Source organism: Ornithodoros turicata, chromosome 9 (genome assembly GCF_037126465.1).
Source record: "Ornithodoros turicata isolate Travis chromosome 9, ASM3712646v1, whole genome shotgun sequence".
NCBI classification, from domain to species: domain Eukaryota; kingdom Metazoa; phylum Arthropoda; class Arachnida; order Ixodida; family Argasidae; genus Ornithodoros; species Ornithodoros turicata.
Genome location: NC_088209.1, coordinates 3,397,958 through 3,414,018, shown reverse-complemented (window position 1 = coordinate 3,414,018; position 16,061 = coordinate 3,397,958). Strand labels below are relative to the sequence as shown.

The window sequence follows — 16,061 nt, the reverse complement described above, 5'->3', positions numbered from 1 at the left end:
TCCAATTTGATGTCGATATTTATGTTCTTTGCGTTTCTAACGTTCACCAGTCTTAGACTGTTGGTTTTTTACGACTGCCATGTTCCCATATTTTTATTAGATGTAAGTTGCTTGGATTAGCTGCCCTGATTTGTTGAAAACTTCTGCCTTTGTCCTTTAACTTCTGTACGTTGTTAATGTAACCTATTCTTCAATGTTCTACTGTTGCAGGAGATGGAGGAGCAGAAGGTCCTAACTCATTCCATCTGCATTTCCCAGCCTTGACAGGAACACAGGCGTTAAATTTCCCACTGTTGAGAGGAGCAGGAACCCAGAGATTCCCTCCGCAGTGACAACAGTGGCCTAATTTGCCCTAGATTTTCCGCTGTTGAGAGGAGCAGGAACCCAGAGATTCCCTCCCCAGTGACAACAGTGGACTAATTGCCGAGATTTCCCATTGTTGAGAGGAGCAGGAACCCAGAGATTCCCTCCGCAGTCGCAAGAGCGCAGTAGCATAGCGGTATGGCATGCAGCTGGTAAGGCATATACAGTAAGGCATGTAGCTGTGAGACGTGTGGCAGTAAGGCATGCCGCTGTGAGGCATGTAGCTGTAAGACCTTTCTTAAGGCAGTAAGTCTCCATGTCCTCATTGTAAGTCGTCATGTCCTTATCGTAAGTCCCCACGTCCTCATTGTAAGTCTCCATGTCCTTACTGTAATCCTCTATGTCCTTACTATGCCAGTCTGCCACTAACATCTCCATAACTAATTTGCCCTAGATTTCCCACTGTTGAGAGGAGCAGGAACCCAGAGATTCCCTCCGCAGTGACAACAGTGGACTAATTGCCCTAAATTTCCCACTTTTGAGAGGAGCAGGAACCCAGAGATTCCCTCCGCAGTGACAATAATGGACTAATTGCTCTAAATTTCCCACTGTTGAGAGGAGCAGGAACCCAGAGATTCCCTCCGCAGTGACAACAGTGGACTAATTTGCCCTAGATTTCCCACTGTTGAGAGGAGCAGGAACCCAGAGATTCCCTCCGCAGTGACAACAGTGGACTAATTGCCCTAAATTTCCCACTGTTGAGAGGAGCAGGAACCCAGAGATTCCCTCCCCAGTGACAACAGTGGACTAATTGCCCTAAATTTTCCACTGTTGAGAGGAGCAGGAACCCAGAGATTCCCTCCGCAGTGACAACAGTGGACTAATTGCCCTAAATTTCCCGTTGTTGAGAGGAGCAGGAACCCAGAGATTCCCTCCGCAGTCGCAAGAGCGCAGTAGCATAGCGGTATGGCATGCAGCTGGTAAGGCATATACAGTAAGGCATGTAGCTGTGAGACGTGTGGCAGTAAGGCATGCCGCTGTGAGGCATGTAGCTGTAAGACCTTTCTTAAGGCAGTAAGTCTCCATGTCCTCATTGTAAGTCGTCATGTCCTTATCGTAAGTCCCCACGTCCTCATTGTAAGTCTCCATGTCCTTACTGTAATCCTCTATGTCCTTACTATGCCAGTCTGCCACTAACATCTCCACAACTAATTTGCCCTAGATTTCCCACTGTTGAGAGGAGCAGGAACCCAGAGATTCCCTCCGCAGTGACAACAGTGGACTAATTGCCCTAAATTTCCCACTGTTGAGAGGAGCAGGAACCCAGAGATTCCCTCCGCAGTGACAACAGTGGACTAATTGCCCTAAATTTCCCACTTTTGAGAGGAGCAGGAACCCAGAGATTCCCTCCGCAGTGACAATAGTGGACTAATTGCTCTAAATTTCCACTGTTGAGAGGAGCAGGAACCCAGAGATTCCCTCCGCAGTGACAACAGTGGACTAATTGCCCTAAATTTCCCACTGTTGAGAGGAGCAGGAACCCAGAGATTCCCTCCCCAGTGACAACAGTGGATTAATTGCCCTAAATTTCCCACTGTTGAGAGGAGCAGGAACCCAGAGATTCCCTCCGCAGTGACAACAGTGGACTAATTTGCCCTAGATTTTTCACTGTTGAGAGGAGCAGGAACCCAGAGATTCCCTCCGCAGTGACAACAGTGGACTAATTGCCCTAAATTTCCCGTTGTTCAGAGGAGCAGGAACCCAGAGATTCCCTCCGCAGTCGCAAGAGCGCAGTAGCATAGCGGTATGGCATGCAGCTGGTAAGGCATACACAGTAAGGCATGTAGCTGTGAGACGTGTGGCAGTAAGGCATGCCGCTGTGAGGCATGTAGCTGTAAGACCTTTCTTAAGGCAGTAAGTCTCCATGTCCTCATTGTAAGTCGTCATGTCCTTATCGTAAGTCCCCACGTCCTCATTGTAAGTCTCCATGTCCTTACTGTAATCCTCTATGTCCTTACTATGCCAGTCTGCCACTAACATCTCCATAACTAATTTGCCCTAGATTTCCCACTGTTGAGAGGAGCAGGAACCCAGAGATTCCCTCCGCAGTGACAACAGTGGACTAATTGCCCTAAATTTCCCAGTGTTGAGAGGAGCAGGAACCCAGAGATTCCCTCCGCAGTGACAACAGTGGACTAATTGCCCTAAGTTTCCCACTTTTGAGAGGAGCAGGAACCCAGAGATTCCCTCCGCAGTGACAATAGTGGACTAATTGCCCTAAATTTCCCACTGTTGAGAGGAGCAGGAACCCAGAGATTCCCTCCGCAGTGACAACAGACTCTAATTTGCCCCAGGTTTCCCACTGTTGAGAGGAGCAGGAACCCAGAGATTCCCTCCGCAGTGACAACAGTGGACTAATTGCCCTAAATTTCCCACTGTTGAGAGGAGCAGGAACCCAGAGATTCCCTCCGCAGTGACAACAGTGGACTAATTGCCCTAAATTTCCCACTGGTGAGAGGAGCAGGAACCAGAGATTCCCTCCGCAGTGACAACAGTGGACTAATTGCCCTCAATTTCAGCAGCAGCCAGCAGCCAGAAGCAGCCAGAAGCAAGCAGCAGCAAGCAGCAGCCAGCAGCAGCAAGCAGCAGCCAGCAGCAGCAAGCAGCAGCAAGCAGCAGCCAGCAGCAGCCAGCAGCAGCAGCAGCCAGCAGCCAGCAGCAGCCAGCAAGCAGCAGGTAACAGCAGCAAGAAAGCAGCCAGCAGCCAGCAGCAGCAAGCAGCCAGCAGCCAGCAGCAGCCAGCAGCAGCAAGCAGCCAGCAGCACCAAGCAGCCAGCAGCAGCAATCAGCCAGCAGCCAGCAGCAGCAATCAGCCAGCAGCAGCAAGCAGCCAGCAGCAGCAAGCAGCAGCCAGCAGCAGCAAGCACCAGCAAGCAGCAGCAAGCACCAGCAAGCAGCAGCCAGCAGCAGCAAGCAGCAGCAAGCAGCAGCAAGCAGCAGCCAGCAGCATCAAGCAGCAGCCAACAGCAGCAAGCAGCCAGCAGCAGCCCGGAGTAGCAAGCAGCAGCAAGGAGCAGCCAGCAGCCCCAGCAGCCAGCAAGCAGCCAGCAGCAGCAAGCAGCAGCAGCCAGCAGCCAGTCAGCAGCAGCCAGCAGCAAGCAGCAGCAAGCAGCAGCCAGCAGCAGCACCACCACCACAACCACCTATGATTAGGTTGCCGCAGCATTCGCTAACCGGGGCCCTATATGAGGGGTCCCAAAAATGTTTTTACAATATGCAAGTTACCTTGATAATAACTCTATTATTCATGCAAAAATGACATTTTGATATGTATATTTCTGGCAGAGATGGGCATAAATACTGCCGCTGTGAGGCATGTAGCTGTAAGACCTTTCTTAAGGCAGTAAGTCTCCATGTCCTCATCGTAAGTCATGTCCTTATCGTAAGTCCCCACGTCCTCATTGTATGTCTCCATGTCCTTACTGTAATCCTCTATGTCCTTACTATGCCAGTCTGCCACTAACATCTCCATAACTAATTTGCCCTAGATTTCCCACTGTTGAGAGGAGCAGGAACCCAGAGATTCTCTCCGCAGTGACAACAGTGGACTAATTGCCCTAAATTTCCCACTGTTGAGAGGAGCAGGAACCCAGAGATTCCCTCCGCAGTGACAACAGTGGACTAATTGCCCTAAATTTCCCAGTGTTGAGAGGAGCAGGAACCCAGAGGTTCCCTCCGCAGTGAAAACAGTGGACTAATTGCCCTAAATTTCCCACTTTTGAGAGGAGCAGGAACCCAGAGATTCCCTCCGCAGTGACAACAGTGGACTAATTTGCCCTAGATTTCCCACTGTTGAGAGGAGCAGGAACCCAGAGATTCCCTCCGCAGTGACAACAGTGGACTAATTGCCCTAAATTTTCCACTGTTGAGAGGAGCAGGAACCCAGAGATTCCCTCCGCAGTCGCAAGAGCGCAGTAGCATAGCGGTATGGCATGCAGCTGGTAAGGCATATACAGTAAGGCATGTAGCTGTGAGACGTGTGGCAGTAAGGCATGCCGCTGTGAGGCATGTAGCTGTAAGACCTTTGTCGTCATGTCCTTATCGTAAGTCCCCACGTCCTCATTGTAAGTCTCCATGTCCTTACTGTAATCCTCTATGTCCTTACTATGCCAGTCTGCCACTAACATCTCCAATTTGCCCTAGATTTCCCACTGTTGAGAGGAGCAGGAACCCAGAGATTCTCTCCGCAGTGACAACAGTGGACTAATTGCCCTAAATTTCCCACTGTTGAGAGGAGCAGGAACCCAGAGATTCCCTCCGCAGTGACAACAGTGGCCTAATTTGCCCTAGATTTTCCACTGTTGAGAGGAGCAGGAACCCAGAGATTCCCTCCCCAGTGACAACAGTGGACTAATTGCCGAGATTTCCCGTTGTTGAGAGGAGCAGGAACCCAGAGATTCCCTCCGCAGTCGCAAGAGCGCAGTAGCATAGCGGTATGGCATGCAGCTGGTAAGGCATATACAGTAAGGCATGTAGCTGTGAGACGTGTGGCAGTAAGGCATGCCGCTGTGAGGCATGTAGCTGTAAGACCTTTCTTAAGGCAGTAAGTCTCCATGTCCTCATTGTAAGTCGTCATGTCCTTATCGTAAGTCCCCACGTCCTCATTGTAAGTCTCCATGTCCTTACTGTAATCCTCTATGTCCTTACTATGCCAGTCTGCCACTAACATCTCCATAACTAATTTGCCCTAGATTTCCCACTGTTGAGAGGAGCAGGAACCCAGAGATTCCCTCCGCAGTGACAACAGTGGACTAATTGCCCTAAATTTCCCACTGTTGGGAGGAGCAGGAACCCAGAGATTCCCTCCGCAGTGACAACAGTGGACTAATTGCCCTAAATTTCCCACTTTTGAGAGGAGCAGGAACCCAGAGATTCCCTCCGCAGTGACAATAGTGGACTAATTGCCCTAAATTTCCCACTGTTGAGAGGAGCAGGAACCCAGAGATTCCCTCCGCAGTGACAACAGTGGACTAATTTGCCCCAGATTTCCCACTGTTGAGAGGAGCAGGAACCCAGAGATTCCCTCCGCAGTGACAACAGTGGACTAATTGCCCTAAATGTTCCACTGTTGAGAGGAGCAGGAACCCAGAGATTCCCTCCGCAGTGACAACAGTGGACTAACTGCCCTAAATTTCCCACTGGTGAGAGGAGCAGGAACCCAGAGATTCCCTCCGCAGTGACAACAGTGGACTAATTGCCCTCAATTTCAGCAGCAGCCAGCAGCCAGCAGCAGCCAGAAGCAAGCAGGAGCAAGCAGCAGCCAGCAGCAGCAAGCAGCAGCCAGCAAGCAGCAGCAAGCAGCAGCCAGCAGCAGCCAGCAAGCAGCAGGTAACAGCAGCAAGAAAGCAGCCAGCAGCCTGCAGCAGCAAGCAGCCAGCAGCAGCCAGCAGCAGCAAGCAGCCAGCAGCAGCAAGCAGCCAGCAGCAAGCAGCAGCAAGCAGCAGCAAGCAGCAGCCAGCAGCAGCAAGCAGCAGCAAGCACTAGCCAGCAGCAGCCAGCGAGCAGCAGCAAGCAGCAGCCAGCAGCAGCCAGCAGTAGCCAGCAGCAGCAAGCAGCAGCCAGCAGCCAGCAGCATCAAGCAGCAGCCAACAGCAGCAAGCAGCAGCCAGCAGCAGCCAGCAGCTGCAAGGAGCAGCAAGCAGCAGCCAGCAGCTCCAGCAGCCAGCAAGCAGCAAGCAGCCTGCAGCAGCAAGCAGCAGCAGCCAGCAGCCAGTCAGCAGCAGACAGCAAGCAGCAGCCAGCAGCAGCAACCAGCCAGCAGCAGCCACCAGCCAGCAGCAGCACCATCACCACAACCACCTATGATTAGGTTGCCGCAGCATTCGCTAACCGGGGCCCTATATGAGGGGCCCAAAAATGTTTTTACAATATGCAAGTTACCTTGATAATAACTCTATTATTCATGCAAAAATGACATTTTGATATGTATATTTCTGGCAGAGATGGGCATAAATACTGCCGCTGTGAGGCATGTAGCTGTAAGACCTTTCTTAAGGCAATAAGTCTCCATGTCCTCATTGTAAGTCGTCATGTCCTTATCGTAAGTCCCCACGTCCTCATTGTATGTCTCCATGTCCTTACTGTAATCCTCTATGTTCTTACTATGCCAGTCTGCCACTAACATCTCCATAACTAATTTGCCCTAGATTTCCCACTGTTGAGAGGAGCAGGAACCCAGAGATTCTCTCCGCAGTGACAACAGTGGACTAATTGCCCTAAATTTCCCAGTGTTGAGAGGAGCAGGAACCCAGAGATTCCCTCCGCAGTGAAAACAGTGGACTAATTGCCCTAAATTTCCCACTTTTGAGAGGAGTAGGAACCCAGAGATTCCCTCCGCAGTGACAATAGTGGACTAATTGCCCTAAATTTCCCACTGTTGAGAGGAGCAGGAACCCAGAGATTCCCTCCGCAGTGACAACAGTGGACTAATTTGCCCTAGATTTCCCACTGTTGAGAGGAGCAGGAACCCAGAGATTCCCTCCGCAGTGACAACAGTGGACTAATTGCCCTAAATTTTCCACTGTTGAGAGGAGCAGGAACCCAGAGATTCCCTCCGCAGTCGCAAGAGCGCAGTAGCATAGCGGTATGGCATGCAGCTGGTAAGGCATATACAGTAAGGCATGTAGCTGTGAGACGTGTGGCAGTAAGGCATGCCGCTGTGAGGCATGTAGCTGTAAGACCTTTCTTAAGGCAGTAAGTCTCCATGTCCTCATTGTAAGTCGTCATGTCCTTATCGTAAGTCCCCACGTCCTCATTGTAAGTCTCCATGTCCTTACTGTAATCCTCTATGTCCTTACTATGCCAGTCTGCCACTAACATCTCCATAACTAATTTGCCCTAGATTTCCTACTGTTGAGAGGAGCAGGAACCCAGAGATTCCCTCCGCAGTGACAACAGTGGACTAATTGCCCTAAATTTCCCACTTTTGAGAGGAGCAGGAACCCAGAGATTCCCTCCGCAGTGACAATAATGGACTAATTGCTCTAAATTTCCCACTGTTGAGAGGAGCAGGAACCCAGAGATTCCCTCCGCAGGTACAACAGTGGACTAATTTGCCCTAGATTTCCCACTGTTGAGAGGAGCAGGAACCCAGAGATTCCCTCCGCAGTGACAACAGTGGACTAATTGCCCTAAATTTCCCACTGTTGAGAGGAGCAGGAACCCAGAGATTCCCTCCCCAGTGACAACAGTGGACTAATTGCCCTAAATTTTCCACTGTTGAGAGGAGCAGGAACCCAGAGATTCCCTCCGCAGTGACAACAGTGGACTAATTTGCCCTAGATTTTCCACTGTTGAGAGGAGCAGGAACCCAGAGATTCCCTCCGCAGTGACAACAGTGGACTAATTGCCCTAAATTTCCCGTTGTTGAGAGGAGCAGGAACCCAGAGATTCCCTCCGCAGTCGCAAGAGCGCAGTAGCATAGCGGTATGGCATGCAGCTGGTAAGGCATATACAGTAAGGCATGTAGCTGTGAGACGTGTGGCAGTAAGGCATGCCGCTGTGAGGCATGTAGCTGTAAGACCTTTCTTAAGGCAGTAAGTCTCCATGTCCTCATTGTAAGTCGTCATGTCCTTATCGTAAGTCCCCACGTCCTCATTGTAAGTCTCCATGTCCTTACTGTAATCCTCTATGTCCTTACTATGCCAGTCTGCCACTAACATCTCCATAACTAATTTGCCCTAGATTTCCCACTGTTGAGAGGAGCAGGAACCCAGAGATTCCCTCCGCAGTGACAACAGTGGACTAATTGCCCTAAATTTCCCACTGTTGAGAGGAGCAGGAACCCAGAGATTCCCTCCGCAGTGACAACAGTGGACTAATTGCCCTAAATTTCCCACTTTTGAGAGGAGCAGGAACCCAGAGATTCCCTCCGCAGTGACAATAGTGGACTAATTGCCCTAAATTTCCCACTGTTGAGAGGAGCAGGAACCCAGAGATTCCCTCCGCAGTGACAACAGTGGACTAATTTGCCCCAGATTTCCCACTGTTGAGAGGAGCAGGAACCCAGAGATTCCCTCCGCAGTGACAACAGTGGACTAATTGCCCTAAATTTTCCACTGTTGAGAGGAGCAGGAACCCAGAGATTCCCTCCGCAGTGACAACAGTGGACTAACTGCCCTAAATTTCCCACTGGTGAGAGGAGCAGGAACCCAGAGATTCCCTCCGCAGTGACAACAGTGGACTAATTGCCCTCAATTTCAGCAGCAGCCAGCAGCAGCCAGAAGCAAGCAGCAGCAAGCAGCAGCCAGCAGCAGCAAGCAGCAGCCAGCAGCAGCAAGCAGCAGCAAGCAGCAGCAAGCAGCAGCCAGCAAGCAGCAGCAAGCAGCAGCCAGCAGCAGCCAGCAAGCAGCAGGTAACAGCAGCAAGAAAGCAGCCAGCAGCCTGCAGCAGCAAGCAGCCAGCAGCAGCCAGCAGCAGCAAGCAGCCAGCAGCAGCAAGCAGCCAGCAGCAGCAAGCAGCCAGCAGCAAGCAGCCAGCAGCAAGCACCAGCAAGCAGCAGCAAGCACTAGCCAGCAGCAGCCAGCAGCAGCCAGCAGTAGCCAGCAGCAGCAAGCAGCAGCCAGCAGCATCAAGCAGCAGCCAACAGCAGCAAGAAGCCAGCAGCAGCCAGCAGCAGCAAGCACCAGCAAGCAGCAGCAAGCACCAGCCAGCAGCAGCCAGCAAGCAGCAGCAAGCAGCAGCCAGCAGCAGCCAGCAGTAGCCAGCAGCAGCAAGCAGCAGCCAGCAGCATCAAGCAGCAGCCAACAGCAGCAAGCAGCCAGCAGCAGCCAGCAGCAGCAAGGAGCAGCAAGCAGCAGCCAGCAGCCCCAGCAGCCAGCAAGCAGCAAGCAGCCTGCAGCAGCAAGCAGCAGCAGCCAGCAGCCAGTCAGCAGCAGACAGCAAGCAGCAGCCAGCAGCAGCCACTAGCCAGCAGCAGCCACCAGCCAGCAGCAGCCACCAGCCAGCAGCAAGCAGCAGCCAGCAGCAGCACCACCACCACAACCACCTATGATTAGGTTGCCGCAGCATTCGCTAACCGGGGCCCTATATGAGGGGCCCAAAAATGTTTTTACAATATGCAAGTTACCTTGATAATAACTCTATTATTCATGCAAAAATAACATTTTGATATGTATATTTCTGGCAGAGATGGGCATAAATACTGCCGCTGTGAGGCATGTAGCTGTAAGACCTTTCTTAAGGCAGTAAGTCTCCATGTCCTCATTGTAAGTCGTCATGTCCTTATCGTAAGTCCCCACGTCCTCATTGTATGTCTCCATGTCCTTACTGTAGTCCTCTATGTTCTTACTATGCCAGTCTGCCACTAACATCTCCATAACTAATTTGCCCTAGATTTCCCACTGTTGAGAGGAGCAGGAACCCAGAGATTCTCTCCGCAGTGACAACATTGGACTAATTGCCCTAAATTTCCCAGTGTTGAGAGGAGCAGGAACCCAGAGATTCCCTCCGCAGTGAAAACAGTGGACTAATTGCCCTAAATTTTCCACTTTTGAGAGGAGCAGGAACCCAGAGATTCCCTCCGCAGTGACAACAGTGGACTAATTTGCCCTAGATTTCCCACTGTTGAGAGGAGCAGGAACCCAGAGATTCCCTCCGCAGTGACAACAGTGGACTAATTGCCCTAAATTTTCCACTGTTGAGAGGAGCAGGAACCCAGAGATTCCCTCCGCAGTCGCAAGAGCGCAGTAGCATAGCGGTATGGCATGCAGCTGGTAAGGCATATACAGTAAGGCATGTAGCTGTGAGACGTGTGGCAGTAAGGCATGCCGCTGTGAGGCATGTAGCTGTAAGACCTTTCTTAAGGCAGTAAGTCTCCATGTCCTCATTGTAAGTCGTCATGTCCTTATCGTAAGTCCCCACGTCCTCATTGTAAGTCTCCATGTCCTTACTGTAATCCTCTATGTCCTTACTATGCCAGTCTGCCACTAACATCTCCATAACTAATTTGCCCTAGATTTCCCACTGTTGAGAGGAGCAGGAACCCAGAGATTCCCTCCGCAGTGACAACAGTGGACTAATTGCCCTAAATTTCCCACTGTTGAGAGGAGCAGGAACCCAGAGATTCCCTCCGCAGTGACAACAGTGGACTAATTGCCCTAAACTTCCCACTTTTGAGAGGAGCAGGAACCCAGAGATTCCCTCCGCAGTGACAATAGTGGACTAATTGCTCTAAATTTCCCACTGTTGAGAGGAGCAGGAACCCAGAGATTCCCTCCGCAGTGACAACAGTGGACTAATTGCCCTAAATTTCCCACTGTTGAGAGGAGCAGGAACCCAGAGATTCCCTCCCCAGTGACAACAGTGGACTAATTGCCCTAAATTTCCCACTGTTGAGAGGAGCAGGAACCCAGAGATTCCCTCCGCAGTGACAACAGTGGACTAACTGCCCTAAATTTCCCACTGGTGAGAGGAGCAGGAACCCAGAGATTCCCTCCGCAGTGACAACAGTGGACTAATTGCCCTCAATTTCAGCAGCAGCCAGCAGCAGCCAGAAGCAAGCAGCAGCAAGCAGCAGCCAGCAGCAGCAAGCAGCAGCCAGCAGCAGCAAGCAGCAGCAAGCAGCAGCAAGCAGCAGCCAGCAAGCAGCAGCAAGCAGCAGCCAGCAGCAGCCAGCAAGCAGCAGGTAACAGCAGCAAGAAAGCAGCCAGCAGCCAGCAGCAAGCAGCAGCCAGCAGCAGCACCACCACCACAACCACCTATGATTAGGTTGCCGCAGCATTCGCTAACCGGGGCCCTATATGAGGGGCCCAAAAATGTTTTTACAATATGCGAGTTACCTTGATAATAACTCTATTATTCATGCAAAAATGACATTTTGATATGTATATTTCTGGCAGAGATGGGCATAAATACTGCCGCTGTGAGGCATGTAGCTGTAAGACCTTTCTTAAGGCAGTAAGTCTCCATGTCCTCATTGTAAGTCGTCATGTCCTTATCGTAAGTCCCCACGTCCTCATTGTATGTCTCCATGTCCTTACTGTAATCCTCTATGTTCTTACTATGCCAGTCTGCCACTAACATCTCCATAACTAATTTGCCCTAGATTTCCCACTGTTGAGAGGAGCAGGAACCCAGAGATTCTCTCCGCAGTGACAACAGTGGACTAATTGCCCTAAATTTCCCAGTGTTGAGAGGAGCAGGAACCCAGAGATTCCCTCCGCAGTGACAACAGTGGACTAATTGCCCTAAACTTCCCAGTGTTGAGAGGAGCAGGAACCCAGAGATTCCCTCCGCAGTGACAATAGTGGACTAATTGCTCTAAATTTCCCACTGTTGAGAGGAGCAGGAACCCAGAGATTCCCTCCGCAGTGACAACAGTGGACTAATTGCCCTAAATTTCCCACTGTTGAGAGGAGCAGGAACCCAGAGATTCCCTCCCCAGTGACAACAGTGGACTAATTGCCCTAAATTTCCCACTGTTGAGAGGAGCAGGAACCCAGAGATTCCCTCCGCAGTGACAACAGTGGACTAATTTGCCCTAGATTTTTCACTGTTGAGAGGAGCAGGAACCCAGAGATTCCCTCCGCAGTTGCAAGAGCGCAGTAGCATAGCGGTATGGCATGCAGCTGGTAAGGCATATACAGTAAGGCATGTAGCTGTGAGACGTGTGGCAGTAAGGCATGCCGCTGTGAGGCATGTAGCTGTAAGACCTTTCTTAAGGCAGTAAGTCTCCATGTCCTCATTGTAAGTCGTCATGTCCTTATCGTAAGTCCCCACGTCCTCATTGTAAGTCTCCATGTCCTTACTGTAATCCTCTATGTCCTTACTATGCCAGTCTGCCACTAACATCTCCATAACTAATTTGCCCTAGATTTCCCACTGTTGAGAGGAGCAGGAACCCAGAGATTCCCTCCGCAGTGACAACAGTGGACTAATTGCCCTAAATTTCCCAGTGTTGAGAGGAGCAGGAACCCAGAGATTCCCTCCGCAGTGACAACAGTGGACTAATTGCCCTAAGTTTCCCACTTTTGAGAGGAGCAGGAACCCAGAGATTCCCTCCGCAGTGACAATAGTGGACTAATTGCCCTAAATTTCCCACTGTTGAGAGGAGCAGGAACCCAGAGATTCCCTCCGCAGTGACAACAGTGGACTAATTGCCCTAAATTTCCCACTGTTGAGAGGAGCAGGAACCCAGAGATTCCCTCCGCAGTGACAACAGTGGACTAATTGCCCTAAATTTCCCACTGGTGAGAGGAGCAGGAACCCAGAGATTCCCTCCGCAGTGACAACAGTGGACTAATTGCCCTCAATTTCAGCAGCAGCCAGCAGCCAGAAGCAAGCAGCAGCAAGCAGCAGCCAGCAGCCAGCAGCAGCAAGCAGCAGCAAGCAGCAGCCAGCAGCAGCCAGCAGCAGCCAGCAACCAGCAGCAAGCAGCAGCCAGCAGCAGCAGCCAGCAGCCAGCAGCAGCCAGCAAGCAGCAGGTAACAGCAGCAAGAAAGCAGCCAACAGCCAGCAGCCAGCAGCAGCAAGCAGCCAGCATCCAGCAGCAGCCAGCAGCAGCAAGCAGCCAGCAGCACCAAGCAGCCAGCAGCAGCAATCAGCCAGCAGCCAGCAGCAGCAATCAGCCAGCAGCAGCAAGCAGCCAGCAGCAGCCAGCAGCAGCAAGCAGCCAGCAGCAGCAAGCAGCAGCAAGCAGCAGCCAGCAGCAGCAAGCACCAGCAAGCAGCAGCAAGCACCAGCAAGCAGCAGCCAGCAGCAGCAAGCAGCAGCAAGCAGCAGCAAGCAGCAGCCAGCAGCATCAAGCAGCAGCCAACAGCAGCAAGCAGCCAGCAGCAGCCAGGAGTAGCAAGCAGCAGCAAGGAGCAGCCAGCAGCCCCAGCAGCCAGCAAGCAGCAAGCAGCCAGCAGCAGCAAGCAGCAGCAGCCAGCAGCCAGTCAGCAGCAGCCAGCAGCAAGCAGCAGCCAGCAGCAAGCAGCAGCCAGCAGCAGCCACCAGCCAGCAGCAGCCACCAGCCAGCAGCAAGCAGCAGCCAGCAGCAGCACCACCACCACAACCACCTATGATTAGGTTGCCGCAGCATTCGCTAACCGGGGCCCTATATGAGGGGTCCCAAAAATGTTTTTGCAATATGCAAGTTACCTTGATAATAACTCTATTATTCATGCAAAAATGACATTTTGATATGTATATTTCTGGCAGAGATGGGCATAAATACTGCCGCTGTGAGGCATGTAGCTGTAAGACCTTTCTTAAGGCAGTAAGTCTCCATGTCCTCATCGTAAGTCATGTCCTTATCGTAAGTCCCCACGTCCTCATTGTATGTCTCCATGTCCTTACTGTAATCCTCTATGTCCTTACTATGCCAGTCTGCCACTAACATCTCCATAACTAATTTGCCCTAGATTTCCCACTGTTGAGAGGAGCAGGAACCCAGAGATTCTCTCCGCAGTGACAACAGTGGACTAATTGCCCTAAATTTCCCACTGTTGAGAGGAGCAGGAACCCAGAGATTCCCTCCGCAGTGACAACAGTGGACTAATTGCCCTAAATTTCCCAGTGTTGAGAGGAGCAGGAACCCAGAGATTCCCTCCGCAGTGAAAACAGTGGACTAATTGCCCTAAATTTCCCACTTTTGAGAGGAGCAGGAACCCAGAGATTCCCTCCGCAGTGACAACAGTGGACTAATTTGCCCTAGATTTCCCACTGTTGAGAGGAGCAGGAACCCAGAGATTCCCTCCGCAGTGACAACAGTGGACTAATTGCCCTAAATTTTCCACTGTTGAGAGGAGCAGGAACCCAGAGATTCCCTCCGCAGTCGCAAGAGCGCAGTAGCATAGCGGTATGGCATGCAGCTGGTAAGGCATATACAGTAAGGCATGTAGCTGTGAGACGTGTGGCAGTAAGGCATGCCGCTGTGAGGCATGTAGCTGTAAGACCTTTCTTAAGGCAGTAATTCTCCATGTCCTCATTGTAAGTCGTCATGTCCTTATCGTAAGTCCCCACGTCCTCATTGTAAGTCTCCATGTCCTTACTGTAATCCTCTATGTCCTTACTATGCCAGTCTGCCACTAACATCTCCATAACTAATTTGCCCTAGATTTCCCACTGTTGAGAGGAGCAGGAACCCAGAGATTCCCTCCGCAGTGACAACAGTGGACTAATTGCCCTAAATTTCCCACTGTTGAGAGGAGCAGGAACCCAGAGATTCCCTCCGCAGTGACAACAGTGGACTAATTGCCCTAAATTTCCCACTTTTGAGAGGAGCAGGAACCCAGAGATTCCCTCCGCAGTGACAATAGTGGACTAATTGCTCTAAATTTCCCACTGTTGAGAGGAGCAGGAACCCAGAGATTCCCTCCGCAGTGACAACAGTGGACTAATTTGCCCTAGATTTCCCACTGTTGAGAGGAGCAGGAACCCAGAGATTCCCTCCGCAGTGACAACAGTGGACTAATTGCCCTAAATTTCCCACTGTTGGGAGGAGCAGGAACCCAGAGATTCCCTCCGCAGTGACAACAGTGGACTAATTGCCCTAAATTTCCCACTTTTGAGAGGAGCAGGAACCCAGAGATTCCCTCCGCAGTGACAATAGTGGACTAATTGCCCTAAATTTCCCACTGTTGAGAGGAGCAGGAACCCAGAGATTCCCTCCGCAGTGACAACAGTGGACTAATTGCCCTAAATTTCCCACTGGTGAGAGGAGCAGGAACCCAGAGATTCCCTCCGCAGTGACAACAGTGGACTAATTGCCCTAAATGTTCCACTGTTGAGAGGAGCAGGAACCCAGAGATTCCCTCCGCAGTGACAACAGTGGACTAACTGCCCTAAATTTCCCACTGGTGAGAGGAGCAGGAACCCAGAGATTCCCTCCGCAGTGACAACAGTGGACTAATTGCCCTCAATTTCAGCAGCAGCCAGAAGCAAGCAGCAGCAAGCAGCAGCCAGCAGCAGCAAGCAGCAGCAAGCAGCAGCAAGCAGCAGCAAGCAGCAGCCAGCAAGCAGCAGCAAGCAGCAGCCAGCAGCAGCCAGCAAGCAGCAGGTAACAGCAGCAAGAAAGCAGCCAGCAGCCTGCAGCAGCAAGCAGCCAGCAGCAGCAAGCAGCCAGCAGCAGCGAGCAGCCAGCAGCAGCAAGCAGCCAGCACCCAGCAGCAAGCAGCAGCAAGCAGCAGCCAGCAGCAGCAAGCACCAGCAAGCAGCAGCAAGCACTAGCCAGCAGCAGCCAGCAAGCAGCAGCAAGCAGCAGCCAGCAGCAGCCAGCAGCAGCCAGCAGTAGCCAGCAGCAGCAAGCAGCAGCCAGCAGCAGCAAGCAGCAGCCAGCAGCATCAAGCAGCAGCCAGCAGCAGCAAGCACCAGCAAGCAGCAGCAAGCACTAGCCAGCAGCAGCCAGCAAGCAGCAGCAAGCAGCAGCCAGCAGCAGCCAGCAGCATCAAGCAGCAGCCAGCAGCAGCAAGGAGCAGCAAGCAGCAGCCAGCAGCAGCAAGGAGCAGCAAGCAGCAGCCAGCAGCCCCAGCAGCCAGCAAGCAGCAAGCAGCCTGCAGCAGCAAGCAGCAGCAGCCAGCAGCCAGTCAGAAGCAGACAGCAAGCAGCAGCCAGCAGCAGCCACCAGCCAGCAGCAGCCACCAGCCAGCAGCAAGCAGCAGCCAGCAGCAGCACCACCACCACAACCACCTATGATTAGGTTGCCGCAGCATTCGCTAACCGGGGCCCTATATGAGGGGCCCAAAAATGTTTTTACAGTATGCAAGTTACCTTGATAA

At 51.9% G+C, this 16,061-nt stretch overlaps 1 protein-coding gene across 1 annotated transcript in view; it reads left to right on the top strand.

Annotated features, from left to right (window-relative positions):
* The first annotated feature begins 213 nt into the window (after positions 1-213).
* LOC135369136 (uncharacterized) overlaps positions 214-16,061 on the top strand; it is a 49,014-nt gene continuing 33,166 nt past the window's right edge. Inside the window, exons 1-3 of the mRNA XM_064602797.1 lie at positions 214-228; positions 2,883-3,110; positions 5,574-5,786. Coding sequence (XP_064458867.1) covers positions 214-228; positions 2,883-3,110; positions 5,574-5,786 — 456 coding nt within the window. The remainder of the gene's footprint in view (positions 229-2,882; positions 3,111-5,573; positions 5,787-16,061) is intronic.